This window comes from Cynocephalus volans, chromosome 3 (assembly GCF_027409185.1).
Source record: "Cynocephalus volans isolate mCynVol1 chromosome 3, mCynVol1.pri, whole genome shotgun sequence".
NCBI classification, from domain to species: domain Eukaryota; kingdom Metazoa; phylum Chordata; class Mammalia; order Dermoptera; family Cynocephalidae; genus Cynocephalus; species Cynocephalus volans.
The window spans coordinates 74,700,178-74,725,165 of NC_084462.1; the positions used below are offsets into that span (position 1 = coordinate 74,700,178).

The 24,988-nt window shown below is 40.8% G+C and overlaps 1 protein-coding gene across 3 annotated transcripts; it reads left to right on the top strand.

Moving 5' to 3' along the window:
- Positions 1–1,514: 1,514 nt before the first annotated feature.
- Positions 1,515–20,983, top strand: SPG21 (SPG21 abhydrolase domain containing, maspardin). 3 transcript variants are annotated; one of them, XM_063090544.1, is made up of 9 exons: positions 1,515–1,693; positions 5,407–5,493; positions 8,329–8,490; positions 12,498–12,578; positions 13,512–13,657; positions 15,852–15,960; positions 16,703–16,810; positions 19,198–19,338; positions 20,296–20,983. In XM_063090544.1, the coding sequence occupies exons 2-9, from the start codon at positions 5,431–5,433 to the stop codon at positions 20,410–20,412; spliced, it is 927 nt and encodes a 308-aa protein (XP_062946614.1). In that variant the 5' UTR covers positions 1,515–1,693; positions 5,407–5,430; the 3' UTR covers positions 20,413–20,983. The 3 variants fall into 3 exon arrangements, with proteins under 3 accessions (XP_062946614.1, XP_062946616.1, XP_062946617.1); XM_063090546.1 differs by having other exon boundaries at positions 19,198–19,320; XM_063090547.1 differs by lacking the exon at positions 16,703–16,810.
- Positions 20,984–24,988: the final 4,005 nt, after the last annotated feature.

Sequence of the window (24,988 nt, forward strand, 5' to 3'; positions counted from 1 at the left end):
GAAACACACTCTATACACTTAGTTGGTACTTATAATAAAAGATCACTTCCTGTGACTGACTTGCAACTCTGAAAGTAGATTTGGAAAAAAAATAAGCGAGTGTGTCACCATGCTCTTGGGAAATGCATTTGGGATTCCCGTCTCCTGAGCCAGAGGGCAGAGGTCATGACTAAGCATACAATTTAACTGCAATCTCCCCTGATCTTTGTGAAAGTTGTTAGAATCAAAATGGAGCCAGTTTTGTTAAAAACGCTGACAAATAGAGCCTGGGAGGTCCATATAGGGAGGGTTCTCATGCACAAATGCCTGATAACAAGAACTATCACAAAACACTGCAAAAACCACAACCTTGCACAAAGGTCACCGCAACCTTACACACAAAAATTCTGCGAGGACATCTGCCCAGCAATTACCTAACCTCCCACTGGCACCACCTTTGTTATTGATCCTTACAGCGAAGAATAATTACCTCGAAACAGTTACTCAATCCTCCTCATGTTTCCTTTAAAAACTTTTGTCTTCCTTTACCTCCCTGAATACGCACATAGTTTATTATGGCACGCATAATTCCCATTGCAGTGCCCATTCCTGAATAATTATTTTCTTTTAGAGTGTCTCTGTTTTTTCAGTTTGACACTTTAATTCCATAAACAGTTGTCTAGGTAAGGGCAAAGTACACAGGCCCTTAAACAGGATACAAGCTTTCCCTAAAACATATTAGAGAGAGGCACTTTCAACAGGACCTTGTTGCAGGATTCCCTAAAAAAGACGTTAAGCAAGTAACTTTACGTGTTATTCAACCTTATAGATTGTTTCAGTGCAAACCTGCAAATATTCTACTGAAAAAAGGAATTGTGATGTCTGCAACATCTTGCTGAAGAACAATATGATATAAGTGTATTACTGTTCTCTACGCCTTTAAGGGAAAAGCGATGAAGGAACGGGAGGCTGGTGGGAGTATGCTCCTAGAAATCCCCCGGGACGTCGGCAAGAGGCTGGAAAGGGAAGTGCAGGCTTTGAGTGGACGACTAAGGAGGGCGTCAGTGGTTGTGCCAAAGGAAAAAAAAATCTTGCCATGAAGAGTATACAAAGCCCTGTTCCCCTACGTCTGGAACCCAAAGGAGTCCCCTCAAAGCTTTCCACGAAGGAGAAGACGCGAACTGAAGGCAGAAGCATTTCCCAAAGGGCCAGGCGCCGCCTTCTTCCACTCCCACAACTTCCTCCTGGATGCCTACGTCAGCTAGGTGAACCAGAGCTGAGGTGGACGCCTCTCGGACCTCCTCTTGGTAGCCACAGCCGCCACCAGGCCTGAAGCCGGCTCGCCCACCCGCCCCCACAACCGAGAGCGCCGGGAAACTCCAATCCTAGTTTCCAGCCCGCCCAATCGCCATGGCGACTGCCGGAGGCACGCAGCCCCGCCCCTTCCTCACGACGTGGCCCCGCCCCCTCGAAACCCGGAAGCGGGAGGCTCGTGCCAGCTGAGCGGAAGGTTCCGGAGGAGGGAGCGCGAGGGCCCAGGCTAGACCGGCCGCGCGCCCCGCCCCGCGGAGGCCGGCCTCCCCGCGTCCCCAGCGCCGGCTGCGCCTGCGGGCCCTCCGCCTCCGGTCCCAGCCGCCTCCACGGCCCGCGCCCGTACTGGAGCGAATAGCCGCCTAAGGAAGGAGGGAAAGGAACGTGGGAGCGGCCACGGCAGGTGAGGGGTGGGCGAGGCCCTGGAGTGGGGGTGTGGGTGTGTGATTTGTCTGGGGTTGTAGGTGGATGTGTATAACCTGTGCGGCTGCCTCGGTCTGTGTGAGTTTATAAGTGTGGCCCCAAGTGGGCTGGTCCATGTGACCGTGCATGTGATCGCATACCCGTCTGTGTGTGTGTGTGAGTGTGAGTGTGTGTGGCCGAGCCTGGGCTCATGGGGGTGGTCGGTGTGCCTGTGACCATGCCTTTGTGTGGCTGTCACCGGTGGGACTTGGGGGGGTCGTGTGTGGGTCTCCTGCGGGGGCGCGGGAGGTGTGGCAGAAGGCTTAACCCAGGGCATCCTCCTGTGAACCCATCTTGGGGCTAGACGGCCGCAGCCCAGGAACATTTTTTTAAAGTAAACTTTTACGAACTCTGAACAGGGGCTAGTTATTTTGGAGATTGCACCTCAGCCTGAAAGTGACAAATGTCTTTGTCATTGCCGAGTAAGGGCCAAGTGTGAGGCTTGTGAATAGAGGGTGAGGAAAATAACAGGGCCAGAGTGTCTCACTTTTCCTCCTCTCGTTTTCCCGGGGAGTTGTAAGTTAGGTATTTATGCCTCTTCTTTGTCTCCACCTGCAATGGTCCAGCTCCTGTTGCCACAAAGATTCAACAGACTGAGGAGTGACTTAATTAACGGTGTCCAAATTTCCAAAAGCTTTTATACCAAGAGCAGGAGAAGTGATGTCACAGAAGAGATATCAAGTAGGCAGTTTTCCTCCCATGAGATTTGGAGATAATGGAATAGGTTCCTAAAGAAAAGAGAGATAAATCTTCCCTGAAGATATCTTTAAAAAGGATAACTATATACTGGTGTGGTGAGGGACAAAGACATGCGTTAAAAAGCCGGTTGCATCGCTCAAAGATTCTTGGGTTCTAATATTTGTTATTATTGGTATTAAAAAATAATCACATATTGTCCTATGTAGATCAACTATAGTTTGAGATAAACCTCTGATTAGTTAAGCTAATTATGTGACTTAAACATTTGTAAAGCTGATTTCATTGCTGTAAACTGGCAGATTCTCTTGAAACCCTGAGGGACAGGGATACACTCACAACTGGCAGTTTTATTGTCCAGTAGCACAAGGGCCAGACAGAACTGGATGTCCACAGCACACCCTGAAGAGGGTTAATGTAGGCAAGATTAAGGCTAATGTCTGTGGCCCTTTCCCCACCAGCGTGAACAGGTGCTTTAGTGAAGAACTAAATCATGAGAGATCAGATCAGTGTTGAGCTCGCTGTCCACTTTTTCTTATTTAATACTGACCAGTTTGATCACAATCTCAGTTAACCTTCTTTGCCGTATACAGAATGTTCCTCTTCTGACTTGGAAAGATACACCCCCTCAGTAGATGAAAGAGCAAGGAAAACAAACTTTCCTTTTCATACTGCTCAGCTGCTCTCCCTTTGCAGCAGTGAGCTTTTTTTTCACTTAAACGTCAGTTGGTCAGATGCAGCCTTTTGGTATCTATCTTTTCATGTGCTGCCAAACTAGCACAAGTGTTAAAATCACTTGTCTCTACAAAAATTTAGTCACAGCTGGATGGAATCTTTCCATCCAGCAAGACTGGTTATAGCATGTTATAATACTGAGGTGGTTGTGAATTATACTGAAGACTGTTGGTAAGAGACATCTTCCTACTTATTGCTTTGGGAAAGAAGTGGATGACTGAGCAAATTTGTGTGCCCCTGTATATGTGTATTTGTGTGATAGTTTGGTTTGTGCATTGCAACTGATTCCAAAACTATGAATAATTTATTTTATCCCAAGTTTGGCAATTCTAGAAGCAAATGTTCTGGCTTTAATTAGCTAAGGTGTTTTATAAATATTGAGATTTTATTTACTAAAAATGTCTTTTATATTCCCTTCTGTAGAATAGAGTCATTGTTTTTAGTAATACAATACTAGAAAATGTTCCCATTAGGAAGTATTTAGATGACGTGGAAGTATGGCAAAGCTGAACAGGTAGAAACTATTCCAGAATTAACTATATGTGCCAGTTGCTTTCAACTTAAGTAATATCCAGCTTAGAGAAAGGCTACAGTTAAAATGGCTCAGATTTTTTAACATGTTAATATTTAAGATAAGATGGATATACAAAGAATGGTTTTCTTTATTTCAATATGAATAATAGCTACATCTATGCACATAGATTTTCAACATGAGTGGCTGATGATTTTCTTGATACTTTAAAGCAACTTAGGATTTTAAGAAACTTTTCTAAAAGTACCATCTTACCTTTGATAGAAGAGACCATTATTACAATGTCGGTGTTATAAGTCAGGTCTAAATTTACCATCTCTTTGGGGTTCAGTTTAGTAACTCCCCAAGGTATCAGTTGAGACTACCGGTGTTCCTGAGGGAGCAGATCTAGAGGGCCAATGAGGAAGAGTTCCACTGAGTTTAGAATCCCCTCCTCCTCACCAGTCCAAAGAACCCTCTCTAAAATGACAGTTCAGCCAAGGAGTTTAAGTCCTAGGTTCTCAAACTCATCCTATCCCTGCTAGGGAATCTAGGCTTGCCTTAGAGGTAGAGGACATGATGCAGAGCAAGTGTTTGAATCCTTCCAAACGGATGGGTAGAAGTGCCTCACTTGGCAATAAGAATCTTCAAACAGGGAACTATAATTTCAGGTTCCTGTTGTGACATAACAGAGATGTCTGAGCAAAGGTGGGGGAGGCAGTGGGTGGTGGCAGCCTTTAAATTGAAGATGCTGAGCCAGTCCAAAGTTCACAGATGCCAGGGTTAGAAGGGACTTTGGGACTTTAGGATAGCTTAGTTCAGTCTCCTTAGGACATAGTCATTCACTTAGTCTACAGATAATGTCTATTGTGTGCCAACCACTATTCTAGACTTTGGGGATACAGTGGTGAAATAATCATAGATGAGAAAACAAGCCCAAAGAGGGTCATGACTTATCCAAAGTCACGATGCTATGAAAGCTAGAAATCACTAAGCTGACAACAAAAGACCACACATTTTTTCCTTAAAGGCAAGTGTTTTATTTTGTTACTAGTTATAGTGCCTTCAAGTTTATATCCAGGACATTATGTAACTTTTAACACATCAAAGTCAATGGCAAATTTGCCTTTATTTTTCATTAAGAACCGCATGTGAGTTTCTGTAGTTATGTTCCATTAGAGTCTGATTTATGACATATTGTGAATTTATCAGGAAGCAGGCTCATTTTAACTCCATTCTCTAGCATGGACTATTCCCTATAATCAGACAGGGACTGTTCCCTATAATCATAATCATCTTTATTAATATGAATTCTTAAGGTATTGTGAAAAGATAGGCAATGGTACTGCAGTTTGGAATCATTTAACTAGGACAGGCAGTATGGTGTCAGAAAAGACTGTCCTGCATCTGGTCCTAGCTCTGCAATAGCCATGTGATCTCGGGTAAGTCATTTAAATTTTCTAGACTGGATTCCTCTTCTGGAGGAAATGACGGGGTTGGAATAATTATCTCTAAGGGCCCTTCTGGCTCTATAGTTACATCATTTCACCAAGTTGTTTTCTGTAGTTTAAGTAGTTACCAACAAGGTAAAATAGCCCATTTCCTCAGTTATACTCTTTAAAGTATTGTTGGTATAGCTAGACCAGGCTCTGCACTTAGTTCTGATATAAACATGAATTCTTGACATGAAACATCGCGTGCTTTTATTTCAGGGTTAACCTCCATTTCAGCTAATCATGGGAGAGATTAAGGTCTCTCCTGATTATAACTGGTTTAGAAGTACAGTTCCCCTTAAAAAGGTATGTATGGTTTTACTACACCTTTTATTTGCAAAGACTCGTATTGTTTTTGTGTGTGATTTAGATGTTATGCATTAGTAGTATTTGAGAATAAAGGTTATTGCTGAGTGTCATGACTCTGGATTGCAGAGTGTAAAATTTACCCCTTCCCTGTCACGTACAGTCAACTTGTGAGACTCATCCAAGAGTAAAAGCAAGTATAACTATACTCATTTATAATTACTTTTACATATTCAAGCAAGCAGGTATGTGTGTACACCTCTGTATAGTTTAGTGGAAAGCCTACAGTCAGATTCTATTCCTGTTCCTCAAATTTAAGATTAACAGAGAGTCACATTACACAGCCTCTATTTGCAATGATGTACCCATTCTGCCACAGTCATCTTCTAGAAGCTTTATTTGCTTGGGATGTGCAAAAATCCTAAACATTTCTATTGAAGTCGGCTATTGACTCTGAGTCCTGGATTAATCCCAAACATTTGAGGATCACCCTAGACAAAGGCTGTTCAAGTCACAGAGTAAAATCTTTGCTGATTCCCCTACAGAAGTATAAGAATACTACGATTATAAGGTTATCTATATCTCTGTTATAATCATTTTGTCAGGGTAGACAGCTGTGAAAGTATCATGCAAATCTAGATTAATAACAAAATTATTCTCCATATAGAAATCTGAGATGCAATTCTCCAAGTGTAGACAGGATACCTGCTGTATTCCTGGCACCATTGTAGGCATTCCCCAGATACCTTGTTTAATTCTTTCAGTATTTAGCAAGGTGTGTGGTTATATGCTCAGTTCACAGATGAGAAAACTGAGGTTCATAGAGGCTAATTAACATGTTAAAGGTCACACAGCCTGGTGGAGTATGGATTGAAATCAGATTAATCTGGCTTCAAAGTCAGAAGTACTTGGGCTGCTTACTGAAGGGAGCCTCTCTTCCTCTGCTGCCCAGGATGCTACTGCCAATGCTAAAAGGAGAGTTGGTCCCTGAGGTCCTTCTGCCTTGTCCTATCCCTTCAAGTAACCCATATGAGCTCCTCTTGATGAACTTGTTCCCTCAGCAAGCTGGTCACTAGACCCAAAGCAATCCAAACTTATCTAAATACTCATATTCTTAGGCTGGCTGGTTAGCTCAGTTGGTTAGAGCATGGTATTATAACACCAAGGTCAGGAGTTCAGATCTGCATTCCAGCCAGCCACCAAAAAAAAAAAAAAAAAAAAAGTGCATATTCTTAGAAGTAGTTGTAGGAAGTCATTTGATGTAATTTTCCTCAGTTGTCAGATCAGTTTGGTCTACAAGTCATGGTGTTTGCTTGAAGTTTTGTGGTGCTAGATTTTAAATTATCAAATAGATATTTGTCTTCTAAAGCAATTCTGACAAAATTGCCATTCAAGGAACTCTGAGAAAGTTGAAGTGATAAACACATTTAAGTATTTATGGCTTATATTCAGAACATTTTCTGTGTTACTTTTCTTCCACATTGGATTATTGAAATAATTTCCTAGAAAATTTTAGACATCTGAGCATCTTACACATATGATTTTATTACTATAAGATCAGGTTTTATTGTGTGCACTGTCAAAGGTCATTAAGAATTTTTTTCCCTAATGACAGCAAGAAAGAAACATGAAAAGCAAAACTGTGAGTGGCAAAATACACAGGGCAAAAACATGAGCATGAAATATATTGTCACCGTCTGTGACCTGGGGAAGTCCAAAAGGAAATATTAGGCCTCTCTGGACTTTGACTTGCCCCATTTGCCTGCTCCTGGTGACGCCAGTGACCCCGGTTTGTGTGCTGCCACCCACAGACTGATACTATCGAGTCACAGCCCTGCCAGCTAGAAGCTCTCAGAAGAAAGAATCTAGAGGCCTTGAGTTTTTACATATAAAAGTTGGATAAATATTGGTTTACATTGGCAAACATTCAAGCAGTTAATGTAATTTTCCAAATATCACCAAAAGTCAGCCAAAGAAAACAAGAATTAAACTATCACACAGTGAATAATAATAATAGGTAATACTTTCTGAACACTTAACATCTGCCAAGCTCTGTGCTGAGCACTTGACTTGCCTCAGCTCATTTAATGCTCATCTTTTCCCCCGGTGGGTCAAGAACTACTAAATCAAGAAGGTTTTGGGTGACCTGTCTACTCGCCACCCACTTTTCCCCAAAAAGCCAGTTTCTCTTTATGGCTCACTCCCCACCCCCAACTGAATGGTTTGAAGCATCTCCTGCTTTGTCCTTCCTCTGTAGCAGAAGTCTCCCCTCCCCATCCCCAGGGGCCTGGTCTAGATCAGGTTCAAGAAGCATCTCCTGGTGCCGTCTCTTCCCAGCTTCTCCCTAGAGCCTGGGATCTTGTCTCCCTGTCACCTTCCTTGTTCATATTCTGACCCTGCTGATCCCAGCCAGTCCTCTGGGCTAGCACTGGACAATGACTCTGCAAACTGCACTCCTTGTACATGCACACATACAGCCAGAAGTGTGGGGAAGAAATAAGATGCCATGGACAGAGTTTATTGTTTAATGATAAATAAAATAGATTTCTTATTGTCATGGATAGAAAGGAAAATTTTGGTAGAAAGGAAAATTTTAAACTGAGAGAAAAAGCTCTTTGAAGATTATAAAGTGGTACTATGGAACATGTTAGCACTGAAGAAAGAAAAGGACACCAAAGCATTTTATTACACATGCTAATCTGGTGTGATCCCTAGGTTACCTTGTAACAAACAAGGCAGTGGTATTAAAATTTTCAGTGAAATTATACTGTAAAATGACAAAATAAAACCAAATTTGTGAAGTTTTCCATTTTTTTCTTATAACTTTCCCTCCAGATTATCGTAGATGATGATGACAGTAAGATATGGTCACTCTATGATGCAGGCCCCAGAAGTATCAGGTGTCCTCTCATATTTCTGCCACCTGTCAGTGGAACTGCAGATGTGTTTTTCCGGCAGATTTTGGCTTTGACTGGATGGGGTTACCGGGTTATAGCTGTAAGTAATATTGATTCAATATTAAATTCAGATCCTCATTTTGTGTTTTTTTGTGATTCTGTTTCTGATCAAGTATAGTTATGGACACAGATTTTTAAATTGAAGTATGATATTGTTTTCCTATATTAAAATGGGAGATAAAGCCTTTTGAAGAAAGCTGGTGTGTGTACACAGAGATTTAGAGGGGACAGACCTCTATTGGCAGCTGATTAGAAAAACAAACTGTTTTTCTTCTGCTCTCAGACCACAGTCAACACAGAAGGTGTCTGTGTACAAATGTGTGAGGATTTTTCCAAACAATTCACCAGTGGATGCCAGCAGGGTGTCCTCTAATTCAATTCTGAAACTATCTACCTAGAGATAGCCTCAGATCCCACAGGTTGAGGGCTTAGTCCCACAAGACTGCCCCCACTTCTGATGCCAGGAGCAAGCCTCAGGTTGTTTTACCTGTGCTTCTGACTGGCTATAAATAGGGTTCCCACTGCACACTCCTTGGGTTCAATTAATTTGCTAAAGCAGCTCACGAAACTCAGGGAAACATGTTTATGGTTTATTATAAAGAATATTACAAAGGATACAAATGAAGAGATGCATAGGGTGAGGTATGGAGAAAGGGGTGCAGAATTTCTATGCCCTCCCTGGGTGTACCACCCTCCAGGAACCTTCACATGTTCCAGAAACTCCCCATACTCCATCCTCTTGGGCCTTTTATGGAGACTTCATTGGGTAAGTGTGATCGAAGCATAGACAGCTGTGTAGAAATGTGATTGGACACTAAGGATATGATCTAACACTAACAGACTGAGTGGAGAGACCCAGCAAGCCCTGTCTGTTCAGATTTTTCTCTGCCTCTGTGCAGCATTCCTTCCTCCCCAGCATAGGGCAGGACCCTCCTGAAATGGGGGTCTTATCAGCTACAATCAGACAAAGTGGATCAGAGAATTTCTTAATGGCCAGCTCCAAGTCAGAAAGTCGAGGGAAAATTAGAATATATTTTTTAGTTTCTATGACCTGCTCTGGGAAGAAAGGGCAGAAGATCAGAGAGAGAGATTCTGTTTTCTGAGTCCTAAAGCGCCCCAACATTGTAACAAAAGACCACCTTTCACTTTTATGCTTTTATGGCTTTGAAGCTATTCTGAAGCTGCTTCAGGAACTAAAGAACAAAGGCCCAATACTTTAATGAAAGATATGCTTATTGTTTTAGTCACTTAGGAAATAATGAGGACTAGGGGAGTTATGAGCCAGGAACTGTGGATGAGGACACACACACACACACACACACACACACACACACACACACACACACACACACACACACACACACACACACACACACACACACACACACACACACGATATATGATATACATGATATGAGTTATATATCTGATTATATATGATATATATGTGATATATTTATATATATATATATATACATATACATAATATCACAGCAGCCTTCTGTGTGCCCAGCTTTTTTGTGCATTCTCTCCTGACACGCTTCTTACAACTCTGAGTGGTAGGAAGCATTGTCTTTGTTTACAGATGAGGAAACTGAGGTCCAGGTCATTATAGTGATCACCACTAAGTGGGGGAAGGAAGAGCCGAGCTCAGTCTTCTGCCTCCATTCCTACTACTTGTTTTATCACACCACTGCTTCCAGGGGATCTGAGCATGGAATATTAGACAAGAAAGGGGTCTGCTAACATTGCAGGGGACTGAAAAGCTTGCTTTAAACCTGAATCTTTGACATTCGAGGTAAGGTTCATTAATTAGCTCATGTGCTTAGCGTTTGCCTAAGAAATTTTTTGTTTCTGATTGTTATTTTATAGCTGAGTTTGGTCTACATCTAGTTTCTCACTGATCATTCTCTACTCTTCTCTGGGAGAAAGGTGTGTGGGGGAGGCACTGTTGAGAGACTTTTCTTTAGCTTTGGAGCTGGCAGTTGTGTCTGAGACCTGGGATATCAGCATGTAAATGGTATTCCCTGTGGGAGTACTGCTGTTATTATACATTTTATTTACTGTTTAAGGAAGAGAAAAAGTGGGTCAAATCTCTTCTTTTGGAAGGTAATTGAAAATTCTACTGGGATTACCACCAACTGGGGCCACACAAAGCAGATCCAATTCCTCTTCCTCCAGAAAGCCCTTCTATTACTTCTCTTACTTGAAAAAAATAGGCATCGTGGGCATCTCCTGCTGCCTTTCCAGATTTTTTTCTTCTATGGCTTAATTTTTCCCATTTCTTTAACCATTTGTCATATTGTTCTGGGCTTTCCTCTTTGTGTACAGCATTCTAAGAGAGCCAGTGGTAAATGCTCGTGTCCCAGCCCTCTGCAGCCTAAGACATGACAGTATCATTTTTGGTGGCCACTGTTGATTAGCTAGGAAAGGGAGAACTGAGCAGCCCTCAGGTGTCTGTCCTACTTGAGAGCACTGTCAAACACTGGCAATGTGTTTATCATCCCAAACTGGCAGGTCAGGATAGCCTTGGCTTCTGCCTGGATATTTCTTCTTTGCCCTCAAGGTTCTTTTTTTTTGACTGGTAAGGGGATTGCAACCCTCGGCACGGTGTGGTCTGCACCACGCTCAGCCAGTGAGTGCACCGGCCATCCCTATATAGGATCCGAATCTGCGGCCTCGGCACTACCAGCGCTGAACTCTCCCGAGTGAGCCACGGGGCCGGCCCTGCTCTCAAGGTTCTTAATGTGGGCCTTTCCTATTTCATTAGGTAGATAGAAAATCAAGAAAAGGTCAACAGTGACTTCAAAATTACTGTGACATCAAGATTTAATCAGAATGCTTAACCCAATAAAGTTTTGGAACTTATTAGATATTTGTTAGTATCTAGCAGTTAAAATGTACAGGTCATTTTAATTTAAATTTTTATTGAGATAATTGTAGATTCACATGCAGTTGTAAGAAATAATACAGATAAATATCCCTTTTATACTTTGCCCAGTTTCTTCCAATGCTAAGATTTTAGAAAACCATAATACAGTATCACAACCAGAGAGTTGATGTTAATACAATCCACTAATCTTATTTAGATTTCCCCAGTTTTACTTGTATTCAATTGTGTGTGTATGTTAAGTTGTATACAATTTTATCACCTGTGTAGGGCACAGATATTTTTAAATTAAAGACTTCATAAAAATATCATCCTCTTTCTTTTAGGCTATCATCTGATTCAAACTCTCAAATTTTCTGCTAGGGAGAATCGGTTCTCTATCCTGTCTTGGATTGACGGAAGTCTTATCCACAAATGGAATTTTAATAATAAAAGTAACATATTATGTCAGATGTAAAATTATCCCATAATTTACATGGTAGTGTCTATTCCAGTGGTTTGTCAATAACAAAAGAATATAAATGCTTAAAACAAGCCTGTCAGATAGATTTCGTATCTATAAAGAAAGGGGCATTCTTAGGTGACAAGCCTGAGTCCCCAGAAATGACTTTGTGATTCGAATTTCTTTTTGTCATCATCACTAGCATTAGGGTCAAGAAGTCAGATACAATAAGTCTATTAAAAGAAGAAGAAAAATTTTATTGAACACCCCCTTAAAGAAATGCTACCGAAAAGAGGGAGCTCTCCTTAGAACAAATTTTATTTCCAGTTCTCCTGAGCCATAATTCAGGATGAAATTGGACTTAAGAGAAAACAGTATTTCCTTACTTGGATGAGTTCTGCTCTATTTACCCTTGAACCTCAGACTTTCTCATCTATTTGGAAAGGAAATTGATGTGAATTGACATTATTATTCACATAATACCACTAGAGTGTGTTTACTTTTTATTCTTTTTAAATTTTGATCTGTTAGGTAAAAAGTGAATTATGAAGTTTAATAGAAAGTGAGAGCTTATTTTCACACATTTTGAATAAGGAGCAGAGCTTGAACAAATGAGAAATGCTACAATGTGAGTCCTAAATTTTTCAGATATATATAAGTTGCATTTTACCTTTATGGTTTTAGAATTTAAAAAAAAGTATTGTCATTATTTCAGTTGCAGTATCCAGTTTATTGGGACCATCTTGAATTCTGTGATGGATTCAGAAAACTTTTGGACCATTTGCAATTGGATAAAGTGAGTATCCTGAAGCTATTACTTATGTGTGATTTTAATGCAACATTTATATTGTAAAGCCTGATGTTGTCTTCATTTATTTTTAATAGCTTTATAGCCTTATTGCAATATAATTCACATGCCATAAATTTTACTCTTGTAAAGTGTACAATTCTGTGTTTTTTAATATACTTGTATTCACAGATATGTGCAACCATCACCACAGTCAATTTTAGAACATTTTTTTCACCCCAGAAAGAAACCCCATATTCATTAGCAGTCAATCACCGTCTTCCCTCCTTCTAGCCCTGCAACCCAGTCTACTTTCTGTCTCTATGGATTTGCCTATGTGGACATTTTATGTAAATGGAATCATACAATGTGTGGTCTTTTGTGACTGGCTTTTTTCACTTAGTGTAATGTTTTCAAGGTTCATCCATGTTGTAACATGAATCAGTGCTTCATTTCTCTTTATGGCTAAATAATATTTGTATTAATGTAGTGGATTTTGTTTAATCATCAATTGATACACATTTGGGTTGTTTCTACTTTCTCACTATCATGAATAACACTACTATGAACATTAATGTACAAGTTTTTGTGTCAATATATGTTTTCAGTTTCCTGTGCATAAACCTAGGAGAGGAATTACTGAATCATAGTTTTCTTAAACATAGACTACTAATTGGTTTCATTTTTTAATGCAATCTGAGCAATATTTTTTTTAACTTGTAGAATTTGGATGCACAGTTATATTGTTTTCTTGATGGGGTATATAAATTGCACTTAAATACAGTATTTCCTAAATTTCTAACTGTTGTAGATATTTCAGTCTGTTGGCTAGTCATAACATTATATTCTGTCGTTAGTGATAATTGAAGCAAATTTTTTCATATACTCATGTTCAGGATTGATCAGTGTTTTAGGATCTGCATTATGTTTGTTTATGATTAGGTTCATCTTTTTGGGGCTTCTTTGGGAGGCTTTTTAGCCCAGAAATTTGCTGAATACACTCACAAATCTCCTAGAGTCCATTCCCTCATCCTCTGTAATTCCTTCAGTGACACCTCTATCTTTAACCAAACTTGGACTGCAAACAGGTAAGAACGTAAACATAATAATTCTTATTATTTTTGTTCAGTGGAATTTGGACAGTGTTAGCTTTTGGGTTTTTTGGTGCAGTAGGGAGGCAAGCTCATATCTACTTCTGTCTTCTGCTACTTCTTTGGCTTTTTAAATTAGAAACAGTCACCCATGCAGAAGAAAAGAATTTGAGGAACTCTAAATTCAACTCTTTCCATTGCTCTAAATTATTATTTAATTTTGTTTAGTGTGCACTCATTTGCTTTTACATTTCTCTTCAGTGTGTCTATATAACTAATATTGTGTTCTGCTTGTCACATTATTTTGTGTGAAGAGTTCTGTGTATTGACTGACACAGTTTTGTTAAGCATTTGACTTTTCCCAATTTTTTATCATGTTCTACGGCAAAGCTTACTGTTTTTCTTCCCTTTCTGGGTTATTTTTTTGAAATATGTTCACCAAATGGAAAGACTAGAGCAATTCTGAATATCATGACACTTGATGTTAGTCTGATTTTAGGAAGATAGATATAGTACAAATGCTTTGGGGGCAACCAGTGGGATACCTGTTTCCTGGGAACCACTCCTTCATTGATTTTATCATTTTAATTAGTTTGATAGGTTTCCATTGGGACCTTAAAGCTGGCTTACAATGCGCTTCTTTCATTGCTAGCAAGGATAGGCCCTACTCCCAGAAAAAGCCCAGTGACTAAACATATCTGTATGATCAGGTTAGTTTTCAAATAATGTTATAGAGAAACATTCTTTTCCTGGTTTCACACATACCTAAGATTGCACTCCAATATTTTTTAGAACCTTTCCTGATTTTATCTCAGTAGTTTATTTACTCAGCATTAGTGCAGCAGTTTCTTGTATACATTAGCTACAAACAAATACTTCACATCCAGATAATGCACTATAAAGTTCATTGATTATTTTTGATGATTTTTGTGCTCTTGTATATCAGCTATTTTTTTCAAATATTCTGTGCCACACTCTGAGGATACAGGAGTGAGCAAAGTCATCAGGGTGCACCCCTCACAGGGTGTACTTAGACATCATCACCTTTAAAAGATAAGAAAGCTGTGGGGTGAAAGAGAACTTAGAAAGTTAACTGGAAGATGGCCACGTGGTCCTTTCAAGGGAAGCTCAAACTCCCATCAAGGCTGTTTCAGTGAGAATAAGCATCAGAAGGTGGTCTGCACCTTTTATAAGTAACTTTCCAGCATAGGTTTAGAGAAACTAGTATTTACCCTCCATAATGGCTCTCAGCATTTGAAATAAATGGAATGAATATCAACTAAAGATCATATCTAGAAATCCATAAAGATCGAATTGCCTTGAATTAGTCCAATTGAATCTAATAGCAACTTTTGGGAAGTGCAGTAACTTTCATTTGGGTATTTTGAAATATCAACCAAAAGGTGATATCAACTAGAAGGACCGAGTATTTCTCTTAATGCTCAATTTTTCTTTTTCTTTTTCTTTCTTTTTTTTTTTTTGTCCTTTTTGTGACCGGTAAGGGGATCACAACCCTTGGCTTGGTGTCGCCTGCACCATGCTTAGCCAGTGAGCGAACCGGCCATCCCTATGTAGGATCCGAACCTGCGCGGCGGGAGTGCTGCTGCGCTCCCAGTGCCGCACTCTCCCAAGTGCACCACGCGGTCGGCCCTTAATGCTCAATTTTTCAAAGGAAATAGTTTAACCATTGGAAATAAGGCCAATTAGAGAAAGAAAATTTTTGAATCATCAGAACATCTACCTTGGAAAAGGTGCTTTGAAATATCACATAATTATTCTAAATCCTCAAATAAAAGTTTAATTATATTAAACCTAACTCTTTGGGAGCTTGGGAAAGTGTGTATAAAAACTAGATGCTGAGCTCTTTGAAGGAAGGGACTAAGTCTTTGTATCTTTTTTTTTTTTTTTTTTTTAAAGATGACCGGTAAGGGGATCTTAACTCTTGGCTTGGTGTTGTCAGCACCACGCTCAGCCAGTGAGCAAACCGGCCATCCCTATATCAGTTCCGAACCCATGGCCTTAGTGTTATCAGCACCGCACTCTCCCGAGTGAGCTACAGGCCGGCCCTAGTCTTTGTATCTTTAGATCCCACATACCTAGCTAATACAAAGCTTCAATGTTGATTGAACATTTGCCACTTACATGTAGTCTTGGAAGTTTAAATTATCAGGTGTTTGTCTTTGTTTTGCAGCTTTTGGCTGATGCCAGCATTTATGCTCAAAAAAATAGTTCTTGGAAACTTTTCATCTGGCCTAGTGGACCCTATGATGGCTAATGCCATTGATTTCATGGTGGACAGGGTAAGGATCATGGCAACGGGATGGTGACAACTTGTATGGGGAATTTTCATGTCTACTTGGTTCCCGAAGATACAGCTGTCTCATTGAGTATGTATTAGAGGTGTTTGTTAAGGAATCTTCTATGTCTACTTTAATACATCCAAACAGGTACTAGTGCTGGTAAGGGCTTGGCTATATTAGTGCTTCCCAAGAGCTGTTCATCAAAGTCACATGGGGGAGCTTGTAAAAATACAAATTCCAAGGCCTCCCACCAGACTGTACATCTGATTCCCTGGGCATGGGATCTGGGAATCTGTATTTTTACTTCACTCCTCTCCCTCTCCCCAGGTAAAGCTAATGAACCAGGAATATACATTTGCATTTAGGAACTACAACACTGAAGCTTTAGGATTTCTGAAGTTTCTTCCAGCTCTAAGATCCCTTAAGTGTTTATCTGTTACCTTTGAGCTGCAGGAATTGGCTTGCCACCCACAGGCACCTGGTTGAAACAGGCAGTTTAGGTTGAGGGTGTAGAAGGCCAGGTTCCATTTATGGACACTTATCTAGGCCCCCAGAATAGAAAAATGCCACTGCCTGAGAGGCCAGCTCATAGTGTCTCAAATATATTGTTTCCTCATTGGTGACATTTCTGGCCCCACCATAAATGATACCACCTTTATAAGCACACCTGTTGTCTGTGGATTTGATGTAAATGTGAAAAACAAAATTATTTCAAAAACTTTACGTGTGTGTTTTCCTGCAGCTGGAAACTTTGGGTCAGAGTGAACTGGCTTCAAGACTTACCCTGAATTGTCAAAATTCTTATGTGGAACCTCATAAAATTCGGGACATCCCTGTAACCATTATGGATGTAAGCTTCCTTTTAAGTAAAATACATGCTTTATCTTTTAAAATATGTATTTCAAGGTCCTTCTTATAAATATTTTACAATTTCCAGTGTGCCTCTTCAAATCCTGCCTTGGTTGTTTTTTTTTTTTTCTTTAACCCCCCCCCCCCCCCCAGCTTTCTCAGTTCCAAAATAATCTGTTTATTGCTTACCCTGGACTTTTCTTGGCAGGAATAACATCATTGGAATCAAAATAAATTTAAACAAAGACGCTAGTCTTTACCCATTTGGGTGTGCTTTTGCTGTTCTCATCAACAGATACTGCACTTGGGCTATTACGCATTTGGGCAGCAAAGAGAAGTTGTCTCATGAGGTCAGAGAATCAAGAAACCATAAAGTCTAATTAGCACAAAAGCTTGATTCCTATTTTTTTTTATGGTGGTAAAATATACATAACAAAATTTACCATTTTTAAGTGTCCGGTTCAGTGGCATTAAGTACATTCACAATGTCATCCAGCCATCACCGTCCTTCTCCAGAGCTTTTTCATCATCCCAAACTGAAACTCTGTACCCATTTAACAGAAACTCCCCATTGCTACTTTTCCCCCAGCCCCTGGTACCCTCTGTTGTACTTTCTGTCTCTGTGAATTTTGCTGTTCTAGGTACCTTATATAAGTGGAATCATACAATACTCTTTTGTGTCTGGCTAGTTTCACTTAGCATAATGTGCGTCCATGTTATAGCATGTGTCAGAATGTCTTTCCTTTTTTTTTTTTTTTTTTTTTGTTTTATTTTAGAATGTCTTTCCTTTTTAAGGCTGAATAATATTCCATTGTATGGATATACCACATTTTGTTTATCCACTCATCTGTCCATGGACATTTGGGGTTTTACCTTTTGGCTATTGTGAATTATGCTACTGTGAGCCTTGGTATAAAAGTATCTATTTGAGTACCTGCTTTCAATTCTTCTGGGTATATACCTATAAGTAGGATTGCTGGATCATATGGTAATGCCATGCTTAACTTCCTGAGGAATTGCCATAGGACCTACCACAGTGATTGCACCATTTTACATTCCCACCAGCAATCCACAAGAGTTCCAGTTCCTTCACATCCTGGACAACACTTCTTGTTTTCTGTTTTTTGTTTTAAACAGTCATTCTAATGACATGAAATGGTATCTCATTGTGATTTGACTTTTTTTTTTTAACCATATAACTACTTTATATTGCCTTATAAATGGATTTATTCCTAAATTCAGATAACATGGTATTTTTAAGAACTGGTTTTTGTCAGGAAATTATCCATTACAAGCATGTAAACAATAACTTTCTATCATTCTCTCCTATAATCGCCACATCCTGGCATTTACCATGACATAGAGCAAGCTTTTCAGCACTCTCAGTGAAATATTTGGTTCTCACAGTGCATTTGCTCTACCTGCCCCTTCTTTCAAAGCTATGGTCACCACCTGTGTTCATGAGCTCTGAAAATTGTCTACAAACTTTAGCAAGTTGGGTGTGTGTGTGTGTGTACTTTTAAATTACTTTTCAAAATATTTTTTTTGCATATATGTAAAAACATAAAAGGGCTGGCCCGTGGCTCACTTGGGAGAGTGTGGTGCTGACAACACCAAGTCAAGTGTTAAGATCCCCTTAATGGTCATCTTTTAAAAATAAATAAATATATAAATAAATAAATTTGTGTGGGCATTGAAAGATGTCTAGACTCAGATGCTCCAAACTGCTAACAGTGGCTCCCCCAGGAAAGGATTTGGACTTTTTATTTTATACTCTTTAAAGTTCTTTTGTAATTGTTTTCACTGAGCATATACTGCTTATGTAATTGTTTTTAACTAATAATAAAAGCAAAAACTTCTTGTGGGCTTTCATGGTGTTTTTGAAATTAATTGGCATTTTCAATAATGATTGTTCACTATTAATATTCTGTTAATTTAGTTAGCTATATTTGAGGGAAAAGGACATGCATGGTAGAATTTTCTCCCCATGGGCCGACCCCATGGCTCACTTGGGAGAGTGCGGTGCGGGGAGCGCAGCGGCGCTCCCGCCGCAGGTTCGGATCCTATATAGGGCTGGCCGGTGCGCTCCCTGGCTGAGCACGGTGGAAACGACACCAAGCCAAGGGTTGCAATCCCCTTACTGGTCACAAAAAAAAAAAAAAATTTTTCTCCCCAAAGAATGCAAGAGACACTTGGCAGCAAAGTCTGTGGCTACTGTCTTAGGTTGGAGTTAGAAGTGACCAGGGGTTTGCATTGGAGGTGGCTCAGGTGCTCAAGGGTTGAGTTGCCTCTTCATGAGAAAGGAATGCACAGGGTAGCACTCTCCATAATGCAAAAAGAACATTAAAATACCAGTACATTTTCAGTTTTGTGTTGTTTTTTTTTAAGGTGTTTGACCAGAGTGCACTTTCAACTGAAGCTAAAGAAGAAATGTACAAACTATATCCTAATGCACGGAGAGCTCACCTTAAAACAGGCGGCAATTTCCCATACCTGTGCAGAAGTGCAGAGGTGAATCTTTATGTACAGGTAAAGTCCCAGCTTGGAAACCAGAGCATCTAAACCAAAAATTATGGTTTGTAACGTAAAGCTTTTTTTTTTTTTTTTTTAATGGTGGAGTAAGGGGATAAGATAAGGGAACTAAGTATAGAATTCTTTGTAGGAATGAGGCATTGACATGATAAAGTGGTTTACATTTATAATTTATAGGAAAATTCAAACGTGTATTAGAGACCCCCCAGTGACTCTCTGACCACCATCTTTTCTCTAAGAACAGCAGGCCTGCATCCACATGCCGAGGTGGCCATTGGCGCAATGTGGTCTTGCCTGCTGGACACAGTTAATTCAGTCAAAACAAGACACCAGACCTAAGTAGGGTTAGTCTGAGTCCCATGAAGCAACTTCTTGATCTAATTTTAATGCATTAAAAACAACCACCACCACCACCACCTCTTCATCCTCCACCTAAATGGATGATAGAACAGCAATGAGAGGTGATTGCCACTTTGGCAAGACAGCCTAAAAAAACCAGTCGTATCCTTTGATTCTATCGTCCACTCATAGAAATAGATATTAAGGAGGGGATCCTAAACAGAAAACCTGATGCCCAGAGATATTCTTCACGGCATTAGCCATATGGCAGAAAATTGGAAAGACCTAACTCTCAGCACCTAAAGAGAAGGGTAAACGTCTGCTTGTGGAGCAGAAGGCATCCATTTAAGACATCTGTGAAGAGACTTTGTAGGAACTTGGAGAGACTGCTTACATACTAAGTGAGGAACAAAGATTCCAAATCGTGCTTTGTAAAAATTCTTTGACTTTAATTTGTCGATTTTTCTCTCATTAATATGTATTAGTCTGTAATTTTAGAAGTATAAAACATTTATCTCCTGTGGTGGTGTTTTCCTACTAAGCTTTTTATATAAGCCTATATACATTTTGCTCTGTAATGCAGCCATTTAAAATGATGATTCTGTGTTTTGACAGATACATTTGCTGCAGTTTCACGGAACCAAATACGCAGCCATTGACCCGTCAATGGTCAGCGCCGAGGAGCTAGAGGCTCAGAAAGGCAAGCTCAGCATCAGCCAGGAGGAGCAGTAGTTGTGGCTGTTGCTGTTAATGACGAGTCGACCTGGCGCTCATGTACAATCAGTGGCGTCAGCACACACCGCTTGGCCTCTTCCTGCAGGTTCGTCAGGCTCACCGGTTCTCACTGTGTTGTGAAAGTAGGACTGATTGTCATCTTCGTGTCAGGCAGTGGTTCTTCTAAGCCAGTGTAACTGTTCCCTCTTTGGTTTTTAGCCTTCAAATTTGAAGTACTTTTGAAGACTCCCATTTTAAGAACTGTGCAAATTTTGCTACCACAAGTCTTCACCACTGTGTTCTTAAGTGAATGTTAATTTCTGAGGTTTGGGATTTTGTGGGTTTTTTTCTTTTCTTTTTTTTTTTTACTTTTCCTTTCTACCTTCTCTCTTTTTATGCTATTTGCTGTAAATGCTGCACATCCAGATTGTGTATCAGAAGGACATTGGTTATTTTTATGCTTTCTTGTGTATAATCACTATCAGAGTGCCAAGGCTAGCCCCCTCCTCTTTGCTTTCCTGCAAATCAACTACTTTTAATTTCTAATTAAGCACATTGTTTTGAGTGTTAGCTGTTGTCTTTCTACATATTACAGCCATTTGGAATAAAAATTAAATTTCAGTGAGTAGCTGTTGTGATTATTGTTGCTGCCCAACTGGGCTACGTGGACATAGGACTTTCTGAGAAGCAGATCATGGTTTTTGCCAATTCTCTATGACTTTGGGTAAGTTAGTTAATCTCCCGAAAGTGTAATTTGCTCATTGTAAAATAACAGTAGCTATCATTTATTGAATTGCTACTATGTGCCAGGTACTTTTCATACCATCTTTCTTTCCCCCTGAGTAGAAATTCTTAAAACACATAGGAGAGAAAATAGTAAAATGAACTATATCCTCCTCATCCAGCTTCAGAAATTATCAACTCACAGTCTTGATTCATCTTTTAACCCACTCTTACTTCTTCTACACATACTCCCAGCACTGGATTATTTTAAAGCCATTTCTAATTTCTTACCATTTCTTGTGTAAATATTTCTGTGTGTGTCTTCAAGATATAAAATAGCTATAAAACCATTACCACACTTAAAAATTTACCAACAATTCCTTCATTTAATCTAATATCCAGTTAATATTCCCATTTGCAATTATCCCATAAATTTTTTTTCATAGTTGACTTGAAAAAAAATCAGGTTCCCTATAAAGTCTGCACTTTGCATTTGATTGAAATGTCACTTAGATCCACTATAAGTTCCACCTCCCTCTGTTTCTTCTGGTCATGTATTCAATGAAGAAATGGGTTCATTTGCCATATAGTTGCCCCACAATCTGGATTTGGCTGACTGCAGCCTTGTGGTGTCCTTTACCTTGTTTCTCTGTCCCTGGTGTTTCCTGTAAACTGGTAGTTACATCTAAAGGCTGGATCAGGTCAAGCGTGATCTTTTTTGGCAGTACACTTCTTAGGTGGGGCTGTGTGCTTCCCATGGGTCACCTCAGGAAGCACATGACACCTGGTTGTCTCATTTGTTACAATTGCTTGATGGGTTCAGGAGTTGCCAGCCTGGTCCAGTCATGAGAAGCTTCCCCTGCTAGTATAGCCACCACTGCTGATCTTTGCACAGATGCATTGTTTCCTTAGGGGTTACAGGACAGTGATAATACTGTGATCTTTATCATTCCTTCTGTATTTATTAGCTGGAATTTGCTGATTGAAAAATAACTTTCCCTCATCAACTACCTGTTTTCTCTGAGGTACAATTTAGGCAGGAAAATCAATATTGGTGCTTCTTTCTTTTTATTTGCTAGGTTTCAGAATATTGAGTTGGCCGTAGCTTCTCAGATTTTATCCCCACCACAGTCCTGATAATACTGACTTTATAGGTTAGGTTCTGAAGACTGGGAGAGGTCAAGAGACTTGCTCAGGGTCACACAGTAAGGGGTGGAGCTGGGATGCCCACTTGAGTCTGACCATCCCTAAAGCCAGTGATCTTTCCACAAAGGCCACAGTGTCTTCTCTGACTACCTGTGGCTTGATAACTGTCTGAGTTATGGAAATGGAAAGCTCTGGTAGGCCATAACATTATGGCTTGACATTTTACCTGGTAGCATCTGAGGCTTCCTTGAGGCTGCCATATTACTGAGTGTGTCTTGACTTTCTAACCAAACAGGGAGCTGCTGTAGGCAGAGCTGTGCCACATGTCTCCAGCAGCCCCCACCTCACTGGTGCAGGAGTAAACTGTGGACTCCTGCACTTTCTCTTCAAATTCTCCCTGTGGGAGCCTATACCCTCTTAACAGCTTTACCCCCTGCCTCTACACCCTGGTGCCTACATGCTGCCATTACCAGCCCTGACCAATTCTGAGTGATGGCCTTTCATGCCTATTCAGTCCTATGTATTAGGCCACCCTTCAGCAGCATTCCAGGCACTACCTGGAAAAACTGCACCCATGTCCCCACTGCCCAAACCTTCTCCTCCTCTCCTGGGCCCATCATCTCAGCTCCTGGCATCACTGCTCCTCCAATTCCCCAGCTAGAAACTCCACCATCTTGTACCCCCACCCATACCCTTCTACCCCTGAGTCTCAGGCTGAAGCAGATGCCGAGATGAAACTTTAGGTGCAAGGTGTTTATTAAGGACTAACAACTGTGAAAGGAAAATGGGCTGGGCAGAGGGAGAAGATGAGCTGTAGTGCAGGCCCGACCAAGTACCCACCACTGAGCAGGGAGCTCTGCAGCTAGTAGTGCCCGCTGCAATATTTTCATGGAGGGCTGACTGGCTGAGCCCTTATGCCTGCTGCCTTGCTCAGTTCCCAGATGCAGGCTGCCCTGGAGAGGGCATGGCCTTGCATGTGGCAGTTCTGTGCAGCTGAGGCAGACCCTGCAGGAGCTCATAGCTGAGGCCAACTGCACTCCCTGCAGCTGGGTAGTAAGGCCTTCCTTGAAGAAGAGGGGGTCTGAGCAGCACATTTCCACATCTATCACACCCACATCCTGACTCTCAGAGATCTGGCAGCTTTCTTCCAAACCTACCCTTTCTAGCTGTAGACCAGGCCTTGGCATCTCCTGCCCAGGCTACTGCACTGGCTCCTCACTGGCTGTACCAGCCATCCTGCCCCACTCCCATCCAACCTCCACATTGTCCACACACAGGTCTGGTTGAGTCACTCACCAGTGTATGAACAGAGACCTCCATTATGGAAATTAGACCAAAACTTCAGAAACTCTGCGATAGGACTTTTACCCTTTGCAGAAGATCTGCTCAGAGGAAGAAAAGAGGGGAGCAACTGCCAGTCATATCTGGTGACTCCTTCACCTCAGCTCTTAACACGTGAGTTTTATGAGTTCATTTTGATACATGATATGAGCCCTTGTATTAGTCTATTTCTGTTGCTGGAAATACTTGGCACTGGGTATTTTGTAAAAAAAAAAAAAAAAATTATTGCTTACAGTTGCAGAAGCTGGAAAGTCTAAAGTCCAGGGAACACATCTGGTGAGGATCTTCCTTAGTGGTAATTTCAGCCCGCGGGGTATCACACTGTGAGATAGTAGAAGCAGAGAGAGAGAGACTCTCACGTGCTCTCCTTTTAAAGCCCTCAGAACCACACCCAACAGTCCCTAAAATCTAATCACCTCTTCAAGGCCCCACCTTTCAATTACCATAATAGGATTTCCCACCCTCAACATTTACAGTGGGGATTAAGCTCCAATGACTTTGGGGGACCATTCAATCCACTGCACCCAGGGCCTGCCCCGCTCCCTTCCAAGTCTTGTACTGTAAGTATATAAATTTCCAGAGAATATGAGGGTACCTCAAAAAGTTCCTGGAAAAATAGAATTAAAAGATAATATGTATCTTTCCATGAGCTCATATTTGAATGGGTTTTTAGTATCTTGAAAGGGGAGGGAGGAACAGTGAACAAAGTAAATATACATTGGAAAAGGATTTAAATATACATTTTAAAAACAAGAAGAGTCACAATTACCAAGTTAAAGTATACTCTAAAAGGAGAGGCAGATGTGTATTTCCAAAGAGGGAGTCTATGCAGTTCAGTTTTTACCTTAGAATATGACACAAAATTTTTTCTTATTGCCAGCACCCCTTTACACCCCTCAGCTCACCTCTGCCCTCCTCCCACACTCCCTGTGTTCCTCCGTCTCCACACCTCTGTGCCACTGCACATGTGGGGCTCTTTGCTCGGACTGTCCTTTCCCCACTTCTGTCTCCTCTGTGAGCTTCTCAGACCCCTCCTCCCCCTAGCATCCCCAGGGAAAAATCAATCCCATGTTCCTTGTGCCCACCCATTACAGCACTGATCGCAATATTACAGTGACTGGTGGGTATCCCAGCCCCTCTCCTCCACTGGACCATAGCTTCTAGGGGACAGGGAGTGTGGGCTGCTCATCTCTGTACCCACACCTAGCAGACTGCCTGGTGCAGAATACACTCAGTAAATATTTACGGGTGGTGGTGAGCTGAGTGGTTGTGCTTACACAGAACCAATCTGTGACAGCTTGGCTGACATGAAAAATTGCCCTGAGTTTCCCAAACAAAAGAAATGAGTACTGAATTTGAGAGATATATTTAAACATTTCAATTT

What these genes read in the sequence shown, in the direction of transcription:
- SPG21 (XM_063090544.1), top strand. Translation starts at nt 5,431, where the DNA reads ATGGGAGAGATTAAGGTCTCTCCTGATTATAACTGGTTTAGAAGTACA. An exon ending in GTACAGTTCCCCTTAAAAAG is followed by an intron (nt 5,494 to 8,328) that starts GTATGTATGGTT and finishes CTTTCCCTCCAG; the next exon opens with ATTATCGTAGATGATGATGA. An exon ending in TCCCTGTAACCATTATGGAT is followed by an intron (nt 16,811 to 19,197) that starts GTAAGCTTCCTT and finishes TTTTTTTTTAAG; the next exon opens with GTGTTTGACCAGAGTGCACT.